This window comes from Sus scrofa, chromosome 7 (genome assembly GCF_000003025.6).
Source record: "Sus scrofa isolate TJ Tabasco breed Duroc chromosome 7, Sscrofa11.1, whole genome shotgun sequence".
NCBI classification, from domain to species: domain Eukaryota; kingdom Metazoa; phylum Chordata; class Mammalia; order Artiodactyla; family Suidae; genus Sus; species Sus scrofa.
The window spans coordinates 39,396,391-39,412,528 of record NC_010449.5 but is presented as its reverse complement, the minus strand read 5'-3'; the positions used below and the strand labels follow the sequence as shown (position 1 = coordinate 39,412,528).

General features: G+C 39.5%; 1 protein-coding gene across 1 annotated transcript in view; it reads right to left on the bottom strand.

The window, feature by feature from the left end:
• Positions 1 to 16,138, bottom strand: part of CDC5L (cell division cycle 5 like) — a 43,333-nt gene that overhangs the window by 15,201 nt on the left and 11,994 nt on the right. Inside the window, exons 6-13 of the mRNA XM_001929597.6 lie at positions 15,213 to 15,431; positions 13,122 to 13,266; positions 10,909 to 11,097; positions 9,062 to 9,210; positions 7,078 to 7,240; positions 4,893 to 5,057; positions 2,464 to 2,544; positions 1,417 to 1,659 (exon numbers count right to left, since the gene is read on the bottom strand). Of these exons, the coding sequence (XP_001929632.1) occupies positions 1,417 to 1,659; positions 2,464 to 2,544; positions 4,893 to 5,057; positions 7,078 to 7,240; positions 9,062 to 9,210; positions 10,909 to 11,097; positions 13,122 to 13,266; positions 15,213 to 15,431 (1,354 nt within the window). The remainder of the gene's footprint in view (positions 1 to 1,416; positions 1,660 to 2,463; positions 2,545 to 4,892; positions 5,058 to 7,077; positions 7,241 to 9,061; positions 9,211 to 10,908; positions 11,098 to 13,121; positions 13,267 to 15,212; positions 15,432 to 16,138) is intronic.

Here is a 16,138-nt window from a genome sequence, read left to right as displayed (position 1 = left end):
ACTTAATGAAAATCTGACACTTCGTTATAAAAGTAATGGTATCTCACTCTGAAACTGCACATAGTAAAACTTTACAAATTCAGCTTTTACAATAATTAGAAGAGAGTATAGCTAGGTTCTATTTAAACTGTCCTTAAAGAATTTGCCAAGTAAATAGCTGCTTAAAATTCTTTTCAGGACAAAGGGGAATATAAATAGATAAATAAAACATGGGAGGATATTTAACTACTGTATAACGGTTTCAAATAATTACAAAGCTCTACTTAGAATTAAGCTCTACTATTTTCAAAAAGTTTATTAGAATCTGTCCCTTACAGAACCTCTACTAGCAACCATGTGATCTTTATTACAGGTTTCAAAACATACAATAAATTTAGGAAATAAATTTATTTCCTAAATTCCATCTTCCCCTCAGAGTTCAGTCTAAAAACAGGAAACTGTGCGGGCATCAAGTTCATAATCTCATCTCACCCCAGTTCAGTGACCGACTGTGCCTGCCACAGTCGGCAGCTTCCCACCACACTCAGAAACAAAGGGCAAACTGAAACACAAATCTAAACCCTCCTTCCTCTATTTTCTAAAAATCCTACAATAAACATGTATCACTTAGGCAGTAAGAAAAAGAAAGTAAGAAAGAGAGAGAAGGAGAGAGGGAAAGTGCAGGAAAGAAGACAAAAGAAGCTCAATTTGTTTTCTCCCAAGTTGTGCAGCTCATTCCAAGGGCGATGGGTCCACCACGGCCCCTTAGGGCCAAAGACGAAAGAAAAAAGACTTGTAAATGACTACTCTGCTTCCATCCATGAAACCCACTCTATTTCCTTGTACCACTGCACGGATATCTAGTCACAATCACAGCTTTGCTCTGTTGAAGCAGAAAGAATAAAGCGCAAATGGGGGGAGAGGCAAGACAGGCTTTATACAGAAAACAAAACATTTATTTCCTTATCCAAAAGGGTAGGGGGAAATCATGCCAGGGGAATAAACTCAGTAAACTATATTTCCTTTCTTTGAATAGGTGAAAGGTTTAACCTGTATGTGTCTTTGACATTTTTTTTCATAGTATTCTTTTTTAGAATAAGTGAGGTTTAAGTACGAAAAGCATTCCATTCTTTTCAGAGACAGCAGAGTTAAACCCAGAAAAAGGGCAACTGTAGCAACTGCCTATCAGGTGTATGCCCATGAAACAAAAACACCCTGCCATCAAAGCCAGTGTTTATCTGAGGAAGGCCTGTCACTGAACATGGAGAAGGAGGGGGTGGCATGTCCTTTGCATAACACTTCGTATGAACATTTACCTCCTAACCATACAGTTTGGCCGCTAATGGATACCGACACGGGAAAACATGCTCCTGTTTGTTCACGATACACGGTCTCTAACAACACTTAAGTCTTGAGGCAGGATACGTTCAATGCTACCTTTTTCAGCTCTTCTTTGGAGAACTTTTCATAAGGGTTATGCTCCAGATAGGCAATGTGCTCTGCGTTATTGGTACCGAATCCTACAGGTTTTCCTTTTTTATTTCCAGATGGTTCGTAAGGGTGATGTAGAAGGTCATAATGAAGCATTGTGATCATTTCTTTTTTGATCAGTTCTTCACTTTTCTGTAGATCTGTTAGAGGTGGTTCTACATTTAAGGGTCTTAGAATAGTTTCATTGACCTAAAATTTTAAAACAAGTACAATTACCAAACATACCACTGCAACATACTGAAGTTATTACCTGTTCTAGCATGAATTAAATACGGGCACACCTCGTTTAATTGCGCTTCACTTTACTGTACTTTGCCGATAGTGTATTTTTTACAAATTGAAAGTTTGTGACAACCTTGCATTGACTGAGCAAGTCTACTGGCACCATTTCTCCACAGCATTTGCTCACTTCATGTCTCTAGGTCACATTTTGGTAATGTGCACAGTATTTCAAACTTTTTCATTACTATTCTGTTTGTTCTGATCAGCTATGACCCACGATCTTTAATGTTACTACTGCAAAAAGATTATGACTCACTGAAGGCTTAGATGATTAGCATTTTTTAAAAAGCTACAAAAGCTTTTAATTAAGGTATATACATTGTGGGTTTTTTTGACGAAATACTATTGCACACTTTAAAAACAATAATATACTGTAAACACAACTTTTACATGCATTAGGAACCAAAAAAACTCCTGTGACTCGCTTTATTATGACGTTCACTTTACTGCAATGGTCTGGAACCAAACTCGCAGTATCTCCGAGGTATGCCCATAGCAGTTTCGCATCTTCAAAAGAAATTATTTTCTTTTTTCTTCAAAATTCGTATTTGTATCAGTGAAGCATTTCAAAGACTGGATCTGCAAACTGCTTTTACTATATTCCAGCAAGTACATGAAATGCTGTTTTATAGACTTTTTGAATAATATAAATAACATCAATCACATAAAAAGAAACTTAAAACTTCCTAAGCCAGAAATCCTAATACTTACTTCTGATGGTCTTGGCAGGTCTTTCTGGACAGCTTTGTGCATTCGTTTCATTTCCTTTACACGCTCTGCCTCTCGTATGGCCTAAAAAATTATTTTTATATCCATTTTTGCAGCTATACATTATTTGACACACTTCAGTAAAGTTGAAAACACTTTAGTATTTAAGAACATCTATGTTTCAAGAGCTAAAGCTGTAGAAATCTGTGTAAGTTTGTGGAAAGGTAATATAAGGCCTCTGAAATCAATCAGTCTATTCATTCTCTCATTACAGCAGAAACTAAGACCTTCCAACATCTACTAGAAGCATTCTCCAAATTTACTCAGCTCCAGAGTTCCCGTCATGGCTCAGCGGAAATGAATCTGACTAGCATCCATGAGGATGCAGGTTCGATACCTGGTCTCGCTCAGTGAGTTAAAGATCTGGTATTGCTGTGAGCTGTAGTGTAGGTTGCAGACGATGCCTGGATCTGGCGTTGCTGTGGCTGTGGTGCAGGCTGGCAGCTACAGCTCTGATTTAGACCCCTAGCCTGGGAACCTCCACATGCCACAGGTGCGGCCCTAAAAAAGACAAAAACAAACAAATTTACTCAGCTCCCTCCATCACATAAACTTAGAGAGAGCACTTCCAATGATTCCTTCTGCAACACCTTTCCTTCCACCTAAAAAGCTACTGATTTTTCATTTAAAAGCCAACTAATGAGTGTGTTTCCTAATCCTTAATTTATGAATAATGTAGGTTAACACATTGGAACTTCAAACCGAAAAAAAAAAAATGAACTTCAAACCATTTGTGAGAGCAAATGTAACTCAAAGTAGCTAAAAAACTAAACACAAGAAGTATGATATATTCTCCATCAAAAAGCACATTCATGTGGTTTCCCTCTAAAACATGATTCCCATTGATGCCATTCTCACTCCAATTCCAGGAAATTACTCAGTTTCTAAAACTATCCTGAAATGGACTGCAGTAAGAATTCCTGAAGGGGGATCACATGATCTCAGTTTTCTGTGGGTTTTTTTTTTTTTTTTTTTTGTCCTTTTTTTTAGGGCCACACCTGCGACATATGGAGGTTCCCAGGCTAGGGGTCTAATCAGAGCTGTTGATGCCAGCCTATGCCAGAGCCACAGCAATGCCAGATCTGAGCCGCATCTGCAACCTACATCACAGCTCATGGCAATACCAGACAGATCCTTAACCCACTGAGCGAGGCCAGGGATCGAACCTGCACCTCATGGTTCCTAGTCAGATTCGTTTCTGCTGCGCCACGACAGGAACTCCTGATCTCAGTTTTAATTCAAGATTCACCACTTTCCATCCATGAGATCTGAGAAAATTAATTGAGCCTGTTTTCTCATTTCTAAAATGAAGCTAATACCTATCCTACTTACATCATGTGGTTGTAACGTGCAAATAAGTAATTAACAAAAAGATATATTAGTAAAAGGGTTACTAATATTATTCTGACAGACTCTACATTTCTGAATCCACATTTTTTTATTAGTATACACTGACCTAAAACCATTTACTCAACCAATCCAAGATGTGTTTTTATTGCTTTTTATGGCCATACCTGTGGTATAAGGAAACTCACAGGCTAGGAGTCGAATCAGAACTGCAGCTGAGGCCTACACCACAGCCACGGCAATGCCAGATCTGCAACCCACTGAGCCAGGCCAGGGATTGAACCGTCATCCTCACAGATACTAGTCGAGTTTGTAACCCCTGAGCCACAACAGGAACTCAGGATGTACTTGTTTTTAAAGACTGATCAATAACATCTTTACTTGGCTAGAAGAAAGCAATGTCTAAAAGACTATTTCCATGTTTTTTTTTTTTTTTTTTTGGCCATCTCTTGGGCCGCTCCCGCGGCATATGGAGATTCCCAGGCTAGGAGTCGAATCGGAGCTGTAGCCGCCAGCCTACACCACAGCCACAGCAACTCGGGATCCGAGCCGCATCTGTGACCTACACCACAGCTCATGGCAACGCCGGATCGTTAACCCACTGAGCAAGGCCAGGGATCTAACTCGCAACCTCATGGTTCCTAGTCAGCTTCGTTAACCACTGCGCCACGACGGGAACTCCTACATGTATTTTTAAAAAGCATAATGAATTTGACAGACGATGTATTTATTTGCCATACCCATGGCATGTGAAAGTTCCTGGGCCAGGAATTGAACCCACAACACAGCAGCGACCCAAGCTGCTGCAGTGACAATGCCAGATCCTTAACCTACTGAGCCACAAGAGAATTCCAACAGAGGGTATTTAAATTGCCATCTATGTAATTAGACATTTTAAGCATATACTATGAATTATGTGAGTACTTATAATTGGTGATATAAATAATTTACTTTAGGGTAATTTTTTTTAATACTGAAAAAACTTTCAAGTAGAGATCCTGAGACATGTAACAGTCATCACCCACCTGCTTCCGTGCATCCACATCAGCAGCATCTTCAATATAAGTATCATCTACTTCACGGTCTTCCAGTTCCTTCTCAGCATTTTCTGGTAGAACAATTTCAAAGTCGTTCTTAGGAGCAGGAAGGCCCAACAAGCCTAAACGAAGGTGTTCACGAGATTCTCTTTCCTGTAGAAAAGAAAAGGTCCTTCTCAATTCATTAAAATATTCAACTAATATTCTGTAAGAGTTTCTAAAAACTAAATTTTAGAAAAATGACCTCTAACTTCAGAGTTGAGACAAGATTTTAATTTCTCTCTCCATTTCTTCCCTGTATTAAGACCAATCATAAACTTTGATTTGTGATCAATGAAGCTACTCTGAGATATACAAGGTTTGAGAGTTACCTCTGCAGGGACCAAAAAAAAGGTCCTTTAGGATTTCCATTTAAGGATTTCTGACACTAAAATCTCATGGCAAATGAAAAGAACAAGTTCAAAAGTAATTTTTCCTTGGACTAATAAAACCTAATCTGAAAAGATGTCTGAATTTGTGTGTTTATTTACTAATTTATTTTTGGCCATGCCCGGGGCATGTGGAAGTTCCAGGGATGGGGATCAAACCTGAGTTGCTGCGGTGGCAAGACCGGATCTTAACCCTCCGCACCCTAGGCAAACTCCCTGTGTGTTTATTTTTAATGCAAACAACTTAGAGCATGTGCAAGCCAAAGAAAACAATTCGTATTTCCCAAAAGAAAGTGCCTGGTACTCAAAGTTTCTCCCAGTACATTCTTAGCTCACCTTTCCATCTCTTTCCCCACTGCTCCATTACACATATGCCAGGTGGGAAGACCAAAGGAGTTGCTATTTCCAGAAATGCTCCATGCTTACTTATGTTGTGGCCTCCACGTGGGACAGCCCCACACTCCTTCTAAGCATACCTCCTCAATGAAGGCTTTCCTGGTACCCACCCAACAAATGTGATTACTTCTTTCTTGGGCTACTCTAAGCATGTTGGTTTTATTCAAAGGGCTTATTTTGTTCTTCTATTACAATTACTTTTGGACTTGGTTTAGTACTGCGAAGCTCTCCAGGGCATAAACTTCCTTACGACAAAGGATATCTTTATTCAACTTTAGATCCCCTCGAGTGATCAGATTTGTGCTTTGCACACATTAGATCCTTCATTTAATTTTTTTTTTTTTTTTTTTTGTCTTTTGTCTTTTTTTAGGGCCACACCTGCAGTATATGGAGGTTCCGAGGCTAGGGGTCTAATCGGAGCTCGTAGCTGCCGGCCTACGCCAGAGCCACAGCAACGCCAGATTCGAGCCGCATCTGTGACCTACACCAGAGCTCACAGCAATGCCGGATCCTTAACCCACTGAGCAAGGCCAGGGATCGAACCCACAACCTCACGGTTCCTAGTCGGATTTGTTTCCACTGCACCATGACAGGAATTCCCATTTGTTTAATTCTTACGTAGACATTCAGAGTTGGCATTAGATGATATCAATGCGGACATTGAAAAAAATTTTTCAACTAATCAAATCTATACATGAAATTAGAATCAATTTGTAAACTGGAAACGGACTATCTGGAAAACTGGAAACAGGACTCATTTCATTAACAAAAAATCTCACAATGATCTTCGGTGGCATAAGAAGTCTCAATAGTGACATAGTAAAGCAGAAGCAAAACTTTAACTTTCATAATTAGCTTTCTACATTTTTCAAAATATACAAAAAATAAACTTCACTAAGGTCAGCAATGAACATCAAATTAACATGACTTTGAGATCTAGAGTATCCTTCTAAAAGTATAGAGCAAACAGGAAAGAATCAAGGCTCAAAATCTAATTCTGGAGACATTCAAAACTTAAAATATACTCTACAGAAATAGGAAAAAAATTAAATGCATCATTCAAGAAGGTGAAGTATTAATTAGTGAAAGATAAAAATTAAAATCATAAAAGATACAAGGAGCATTATCAGCATAATCAATAGTCAACACCTATTTAAGAATAAGTAGGCTTATAAGACCAAAAGGGTCCCAAGTCCTACTAATCATTTTCCTTTTCGAGTGCCCGCAGGTGTATAGAGTTTTAAGGTATACGAAATGTGCAGTGACAAGGGGGAAATTTTTAATTTGACACCCACAAGGTATTAAAAATAAAGTTTTTTAAAAGAGTACAAAAGGCAACTGACACGCACCATCTGCTTCACATAAGAGGGGTCACTGTAGTCTGCCATTCCATCCTCGGGATTAATGTTTAACTTGTCTCGAAGAGGAGTTCTACCCGGGGTGGAGTTAATAACTGGTTTGGGAGTTGTCCCACTTCGGGGAGTCAGCCCTTCAGATCCATGAGAAGGAGTTCTAGAAAGACAGAAATTCTAATTATTGATTTGCCGGTTTTATCTGGATTGTACTTTCAAGTGCTTTTCACATAAATTATTTTATGAGAAAAGCAGAAAAGAAAGATTCCAGAAATTGTCTCCCTACCTGGTTTGAAGTTAGACCTCAAGGTTTGGTTTAGCTAACTCAGTATTACACAAATACTGTCATTACATCAGATATGTTCTTATCTCATTAACAGTCCCACCAAACATTTTTCAACTTTACTTGACACATCAGGGTGGCTCACGACACACAGTGGGCAGAAAGGCTGGCCACCACACTCAAACCCCAGATGACTCTCTGAGTTCAATGTCTGCAACTGATCAGGTGTCTCCTCCCTGCCTGGAGCTGCTGGCTATCGAGTCATCACCATAGGTGTGCATACCTGAAGCAGTTGCTTCCTCTCTATTTTGTTTGGAAGCCAAACACCAGGCTTTTAGAATCACATCAAAATATACACAGTTCTGAGTCAGGGCTAAGAAACACTCTTAGGAATGAAATCCACAGATTCTGCACCTTGTATTTTAATTTTTCAAAGACTTTTTTTTTTTTTTTTTGGTTGATTACTTTCTATATCCTGGCTGTGTTCCAGACAGCCGGTACTGCCAGACAGCTGTTCTCAGAGATGAGGGTAAGGTGCTACCATACAAGTCATGGTCCCTGCCCTAGGAGTTTACCACCTAGCTGAGAAATAGGATATACACAGGAAAGGAGAGATTAGACTCTCTTGCAAAAGTGTTAAATGTTATATAAGGTTTTGACTGCCAGTGTTTCTTGACCCTGCTGCCATGTACAGTTTTAACAGTGTAAGATGCTTCGCGTACTTAACAATCACCAGGAGGACACAGCCTAACATTTACAATTAAAAGTAAACCCTAAATATTTCCAACCTTGAAAGCTCAAATCCCATTTTAATACAAACTGCTTCTGTAACATTTGCATCTTAAAAATTCTTCTCTAAAGACAGTAGCTTAAAACACAAGAAGTATAAACACTGAACTCTGAACTCTAGTTAATGATACACATGTGGTAGTGTTTAGAGTGAAATGAACCGATATGTGCAATTTACTTTGAAATGCATTAAAGACTAAGATGGATAGGAGTTCCCGTTGCTGCTCATTGGGTTATGAACCTGACATAGCGTCCATGAGGATGCGGGTTCAATCCCTGGCCTCATTCAATGGATTAAGGATCCAGTATTGCTGCAAATTATGGTGTAGGTCACAGATGTGGCTCAGATCCGTCGTTGCTGTCGCTGTGGCCAGGCAAGAAGCAGCAGCTCTGATTCGACCCCTAGCCCAGGAACTTCCATATGCCACAGGTGCAGCCATAAAAAAAAAAATCACAATGGATAGATAGATGGTATGTGATAAAACAAACAGAGTAAAATATTAACAATGTAGAATCAGGTGGTGGGCACATGGATGTTTGCTTTACCATTCTTTCAACCTCTCTGTCAGAAATTTTCCTAATAAAATATTGGGGAAAAAGCAGTAATCATACATGCATTAAAAGGATTAAAAGTTTTATAAAATTCACCAAGTCATCCTTAACATGGGTTGATCTGCTCTTTCAAATCAGACTAAAAGTCTTCAGAAACAAGGTGACAGCACTAGAAACTCTGAAAAAAGAAGGAAGCTCCATTTGGTATTTAATCATTTCCTGGGTACTAGGATTTGCTACTATGAGTGAGGAGAAATCAAAAAGCAAGCTAAACACTTATCTCCATTCTCTGTCAATATTACTAAAGCAAACATTCAAGTTTCTCTAAAGCAGAAAACACGTGTTTATGTACAATACCTGAACGGGGTAGAGAGAACTGTGTTTGGAGTCTGTACTACCTGCCGCTGGGGAGTCACACCTGAGAAGTCGCTCTCATGCAGGGGGGTGTTAAGTCCGCCCTTCAAGGGGGTGTCCACGTTGGTCAGGGCCATGAGGTTTTGGGCTTCCTGATGAACAAGAAAGCAAAGAAGAGTGCTTTAACAGTTTCGACAGAATGGCCAACTCCTCTCTTCTGGTCCCACTACACAAATCTTGAAGCAGGCAGAACTCTTAGACATTTTCTCAATGATAACCAATAGAGAAAATTAATACTGGGCCATAGCAGAATTTAATACTTGATTCTTTCTGTCAACCTAACATTAGCACATCAGAAGTTTTGGAATAAAATTTTATCTATCAAGAAATACTTCCGGAGTTCCCGTCGTGGCGCAGTGGTTAACAATTCCAACTAGGAACCATGGGGTTGCGGGTTCGATCCCTGCCCTTGCTCAGTGGGTTAACGATCCGGCGTTGCCGTGAGCTGTGGTGTAGGTTGCAGACGCGGCTCGGAGCCCGCGTTGCTGTGGCACTGGCATAGGCTGGCAGCTACAGCTCCGATTAGACCCCTAGTCTGGGAAACTCCATATGCGGCGGGAGCGGCCCAAGAAATGGCAAAAAGACAAAACGAAAAAAAAACAACAACAAAAAAAATCCAACCCTGATACTCCTTCAGGGGTCTATGTCCCCTCCTCTTGAATGTAGGTGGCCCTGTGACTCACCTGCAACTAACAGAAAGAGCAAAAGTGATGGTGCCTGACTTCCGAGGCAAGGTTAGAAAACTACAGCTTCCCACCACACTGGAGCCTTGAGACACCATGGGAGAAACTCAACTATTCTGAGGCCACCGTGCTGTAGAAAAAACCCAGGCCAGACAGAGCAGCTACATATAGACTCACTCCACTTTCCCAGGTGAGGACCCAACCCACAGACAGCATCAAACACCAGACATGGAAAGATAATTCCAACCCATCAAGTCAGCCCCAAATGTTGAGTCTTCCAAGTTGAGGCCCTAGACATCACAGAGCAGAAACAAGCCATTCCTCCTACGTCCTGTCCAAATTCCCAACCTGCAGAAACCATTAACACAAGAAAATGTTTTAAGCCACTGAGTTTGGGGGCAAAATGAAGATAACAGGAGCAAGGCTTATTCCACTATTCTGTATGTCTTTATTAATGGAAAGAACCCTGAATCTCACATCATCAAAATTCTATGTGTGTTCTTTTTGCTATTCCAAACACAGAGCATTTTTTCCCAGCTAAGCTCCCAAAACGCTGGCCAGTTTTATGCCTCCAGGCAGGAGATCAGAAGCCCTCTCTGGGGAATCTGACTAACCCGAGAGAAGAGATCTTGAAATACTGATATCGAGAACTCCCCAAAGAAAAACTACAGGGATATAATATACAGCACAGGGAATATAGATGATATTTTATAACTTTATGTGGAGTATCATCACCAAGGCGGCCTCTGTGACATCATCTACCTTCCCTAGAGCCCAGACATTTATTTAGAATATCTTCTTTTTTTCTTTCTTTTTTTTATGGCCATATCTGTGGCATACAAAAGTTCCCAGACTAGACGTCGAATCGGAGCTACAGCTGCCAGACTACGCCACAGCCACAGCCACACCAGATCCGAGCCACATCTGCGACCTCCACTGCAGCTTGTGGCACACTGAATCCTTAACCCACTGAGCGAGGCCAGGGATCAAACCCACTGGGTCCTTAACTAACGAAGCCACAACAGGAACTCCTCCTTCATAATACTTTTAAAGACCAAAAAAAAAAAAAAAAAAGTGAAAGGCTCACTCTGCCATATGGCAACCTACCTGCAGAATTCTGTCCTGGGAAGCTGGTGTTCGTGGTGTTCTCAGAGCGATGCTATTGTTGGTGACATTGTACTCAGACAAGAGAGTACTGGAAGCAGAGTTTGTTATGCCAGATTCCTCGGCAGTCTGACGTGCAATTTCGCTTGCTTGGCCCACTTTTACAACTTCCTGGAGTTCTGCATCTGAAATCTGAAGACACAGTTATCACAGTAGCAATATTTTAACCATAGAGTAACAGTATAAAACTTCCACATTCCAGAAAGATGAACTGCTGAAGCTGTGTGATGAGTACACAGGGTTCACTGTAATACACTCTTTATTCTTCATGGGTTTGAAATTTCCATAATAAAGTTTTTAGAAGTCTTCCCTATATAATATAGGGGGTAAGTTCCATATGTGATAAAGTATCAAGCTTCAAAGCCTTGTAATTCCATATCGAAATTCTTTCAAACCAACATATTAATAAATCAAGAACAAAATAATAATGTTTGTACAAAACCAGTTATCAACTGGGGAAGGAGATACTGAAAATCAATTAAAATATCAGAGAGTCCACTGAGCCACAAAATCCCTAAGAAAATCAAAATGCATTACCTTAATGATTTTACCAAAAATAAATATCCTAAGAACTAAAAATAAAAAATTATAAGCAAAATCTCAATTTAAGAAAAAAATGCTCTCAACATCGCTATTAGAGAAATGCAAATCAAAACTACAATGAAGTACCACTTCACATTGGTCAGAATGGCCATCATCAGTAAGTCTACAAATAACAAATGTTGGAGAGGGTGTGGAGAAAAGGGAACCCTCTCACACTGTTGGTGGGAATGGAAGTTGGTACAACCACAATGGAAAACAGTATGGAGGTACCTCAGAAAACTAAATACAGAACTACCATATGATCCAGCAATCCCACTCCTGGGCATATATCCAGACAAAACTTTCATTCAAAAAGATACATGCACCATATGTTCCCTGCAGCACTATTCACATTATTCAAGACATAGGAACAACCTAAACATCCATCAATAGATGAATGAATTAACAAGATGTGGTATATATACACAATGGAATACTACTCAAGCATAAAAAAGAACAAAATAATGCCATTTGCAACAACATGGATGTAACTAGAGATTCTCATACTAAGTCAAGTCGGAAAGAGAAAGACAAATACCACATGATATCACTTATAGCTAGAATTTAATATACAACACAAATGAATCTGTATACATAAAAGAAACAAACTCATGGACATGGAGAACAGACTTGTGGTTACCAAGGGAGACGGTGAGGGAGTGGGATGGACTGGTGTTTGGGATCAGAGGATGCAAACTACTGCATTTCAAGTGGATATCCTGCTGCGTAGCATAGGGAACTGTATCTAATCACTTGTGATGGAACATGATGGAGGATAATGTGAGAAAAAGAATGTATATGTATATATATGCATGTATGTATAACTGGGTCACTATGCTGTACAGCAGAAATCGACAGAACACTGTAAATCAACTATAATAAAAAATGTTTAAAGAAAAAGAGGAAAAGAAATATCGCTACTAGAAATGATAGCCTCTGACAAAATTATTTTATGTTTGCGCCCAAGAATTTGATATTGAGGCCACCAGGGCACTAATTTGGGGGCAAAAAAAAAAAAGCTGTTTGGGCCTCCTAAATCCATCCCTCTGCTCCATTAAACTGTCCAATTCTACAGAGCTGTATTAGTCAAAGTAAAACAAGAGCTTATTCAAAATCCCCATGTTTCTGACCAACTATAAGACAATGGAACAGAGCCTAGAATAAGCCGAGTGAAATCTCTCCTCACAACTTCTACCTTGATTGATTTTCACAGCTACTGTCTCAAAAGGAAAAGTATGACAACAAAACACTCCCTAAAGAAAGCTGTCTGAGGTCCAGAAGACCAAAGACCACCTTTATCAGCTTCACAAAAGAGGCCTGGAGCCCCAGGCTGCTTACAAATTGCTAAGAGCTGACAATTACTTACTAAATCCTCAAATGAGCAGCTCAAAGCCTGATATAATCATTTATACTATCTCACAATGACTTATATTTATACTATCACACTGTGAATGTCTTAATACCCTTAACCAAGCACCTAGAAAAGCCTGGCAGCAAGGCCTAAAAACACTTTCTCAGAATAAATGATAAGCATAAGATTTCACACAATGAAAAACCTGCTTTTATCAGATTACCTGAGGGGCAGGAAGTACTAGCTTGCTTCTCTTTTTAGTAAATTCAGAAACACCGCTAGTTTGAAGAATAGCTGATGGTAAATCAGATTCTTTTTTCCTTTTCAAATGCTGCTTGTCTTTTTTTCTATCTCTTCCTTCTTTTTCACTGTCATGGATCAAGGTGGAGAAGAGATTTTTTAAAGTTACACATAGGCGATAACATTAAAAGCCATATAAATAGTCATATACTCTGAACAAAATAATTCCACTCCTAAGAAAATTACTAATAAAAAGATAAAAACTATATACATTAAGTTGTTCCTGAACCATTACCTATCCACTATATTCAAGAGGAAAGCAGACTTAGAATAGTAATGTAATTGTTAAGAAAATAAGATATACTAAGTAATTTAGGTACTACATATTAAAAATATGTAACTATAAACTGTGACAAGCAAAACATTACATATAATGTGCAAAGAAAAACATAAAACTACCAGGATTATGTTCACATAGAAACCCATGTGAGGAAAATGATGAGTATACCAAAAAGGGAAACAATTAAATGGAGACAGAATTAAAACACTGTGAATTTTTAAATTTCCCTTTAAAACTGTTCTTCAATTGTTTGTTTTTTATTTTTATTTTGTTGTGTGTGTGTGTGTGTGTGTGTGTGTGTGTGTGTCTTTTTGCCTTTTCTAGGGCCACTTCCCGAGGCACATGGAGGTTCCCAGGCTAGGTGTCCAATCGGAGCTGTAGCCACCAGTCTACACCAGAGCCACAGCAACGCAGGCTCTGAGCCGCGTCTGCAACCTACACCACAGTTCATGGCAACACCGGATCCTTCACCCACTGAGCGAGGCCAGGGATCGAACCCACAACCTCATGGTTCCTAGTCCGATTCGTTAACCACTGCACCACGACAAGAACTCCAATCATTTGTTACGTTTTTTAAATTCATACATCTTTTTAAAGGATATTTAAGTCCAGACAAATGACACCAGGAAGCTGTCAGGGTCTAGGGCCAGGCTCAAAGCCATCTTCTACAGCTCTGGGAATGCCTCCTCCCCTCTGCAGGTGCTCTTCCCCATCTAGTCTACTCCTTCCACGTGGTTATTTTTGTCTTCAGGCTCTATGTGCAAAGGCTACCTAAAGCAAGGTCCTAATGCGAAAAGTAAAACAATGGAGAACATCTAAGGAAATCCTGTTTCACAGTGGCTGACATCTGTTGTTTACCAACAACTCATGTCAACAGAAATGGAAGACCACTCTGGGAGTAGAAAACTAAAAATCTTTGATGATCATAAAAGGTTCTCTCTACAACACTCAGATCTAAGAATTAAAGAAACTAAAAATCCCTGAAGGAGCTCCCGTTGTGGCTCAGTCGATTACGAAATGGACTAGTATCCTTGAGGGTACAGGTTCGATCCCTGGCCTCGCTCAGTGGGTTAAGAATCTGTGAGCTGTGGTGTAGGTCACAAATGTGGCTCGGATCTGGCATTGCTGTGGCTGTGGCATAGGATGGCAGCTGTAGCTCTGATTCAACCCCTAGCCTGGGAACTTCCATATGCTACCAATGCAGCCCTAAAACAAACGAACAAATAAATAAATAAATATCCCTAGAAATAAGCAAAATCTTCTACATTTTAAGATATCTGACAAATATATCTACTTATCCCTATTAAGTGAAAACACTTAAGAATGCATTGATAATTTTCCTTTTAATTTCACAATTTAAGTAAAACAAGGTAAAATTTTCACTAGAAAGAAAACAAAAAGAAGCAGGACAGATTCTGACAGACTCCTTCAGGCCATTAGCAAAATAACTAATTTGTTCCTGAAGGTATCTAAATGTTAAGACTGACTCGGTGAGTAAACAGCTCACCAACAGCCAAGTGCTGACGTTTCAAGAGACATAAACAGCAAAGTCTGCGCTAAAAACATGACCGCCGCATCACTGGTTTCCTCAGAAAGGTGAGTCCATTGAAGAAATAAAAGCATTATGTAGGCTACCTTGTGCTAACTGATTAAAACCTGGCTCTGACAAATACTTGGCCCTCCATAAAATTCCTATAATACATTTCCATTCATGAAATCAGAAAGGCAACTTACGATCTTAGCTCCCCATCAAGATCCTGTTGTCTTAACTTTCTGAAATCAGCATCTAGAGCCTGGTAGTTTTCCTCAGAAGTGTCATAGAAACCAAGAGCAGGCTTTTTTTCAAATGGGATTTCAGCATTATAATCAACTCCCCTCTTCTTTTTTCTTTTCTTCTGAATTTCTATGCCAGCTGCTCGAAGTTCTCTTCTCTTCTGGAGGGCAGCAAGACGCCTGAAGAAAAAGAACACAAGATCACTTTGAAAATCATATTCCATGGGGAAGGGATGGACCATCCAATACGGTTAGGAACACTATCTGGTCATCTGGGGAAGAAATATTTATTTAAACCCTCACTTTGCACCAATTACCAAAATCAATCCCAGTTTTGACTTAAAGGTATACACACACAACAATGCAAAGAGAAAAACCAGAAGGAACTGGTAAATATGTATCTAACCTCTGGATGGGAATATACTCTCTTAACATAAATTAAATAAAGGGCAAATAAAAAGATCAATAGCTTTGAATTTTAAGTTTTAGATCATTTTTTAAAAATCATAAACCATGGAGTTCCCGTTGTGGCTCAGCAGGGTAAGAATCTGACTAGTATCCACAAGGATGCGGGTTTGATCCCTGGCCTCACTCAGTGGGTTGGGGATCTGGCATTTCTGTGAGCTCTAGTGTAGGTCACAGACTCAGATCCTGTGTTGCTGTGGCTGTGACTGTGGCCAGCAGCTGCAGCTCCACTTAGACCCCTAGCCTGGGAACTTCCATATGCCAAGGGTGCACCCATAAAAAGCAAAAAAAAAAAAAAAAAAAAAAAAAAAAAAAAAAAATCAGAAAACAACATTGAAAGGCAAATAATAGGAAAAAAATTTTGAAATTAGTATTAGGAATAGTTAGATATAAAGATCTATGCAACAATTCCCTGGTGGCTC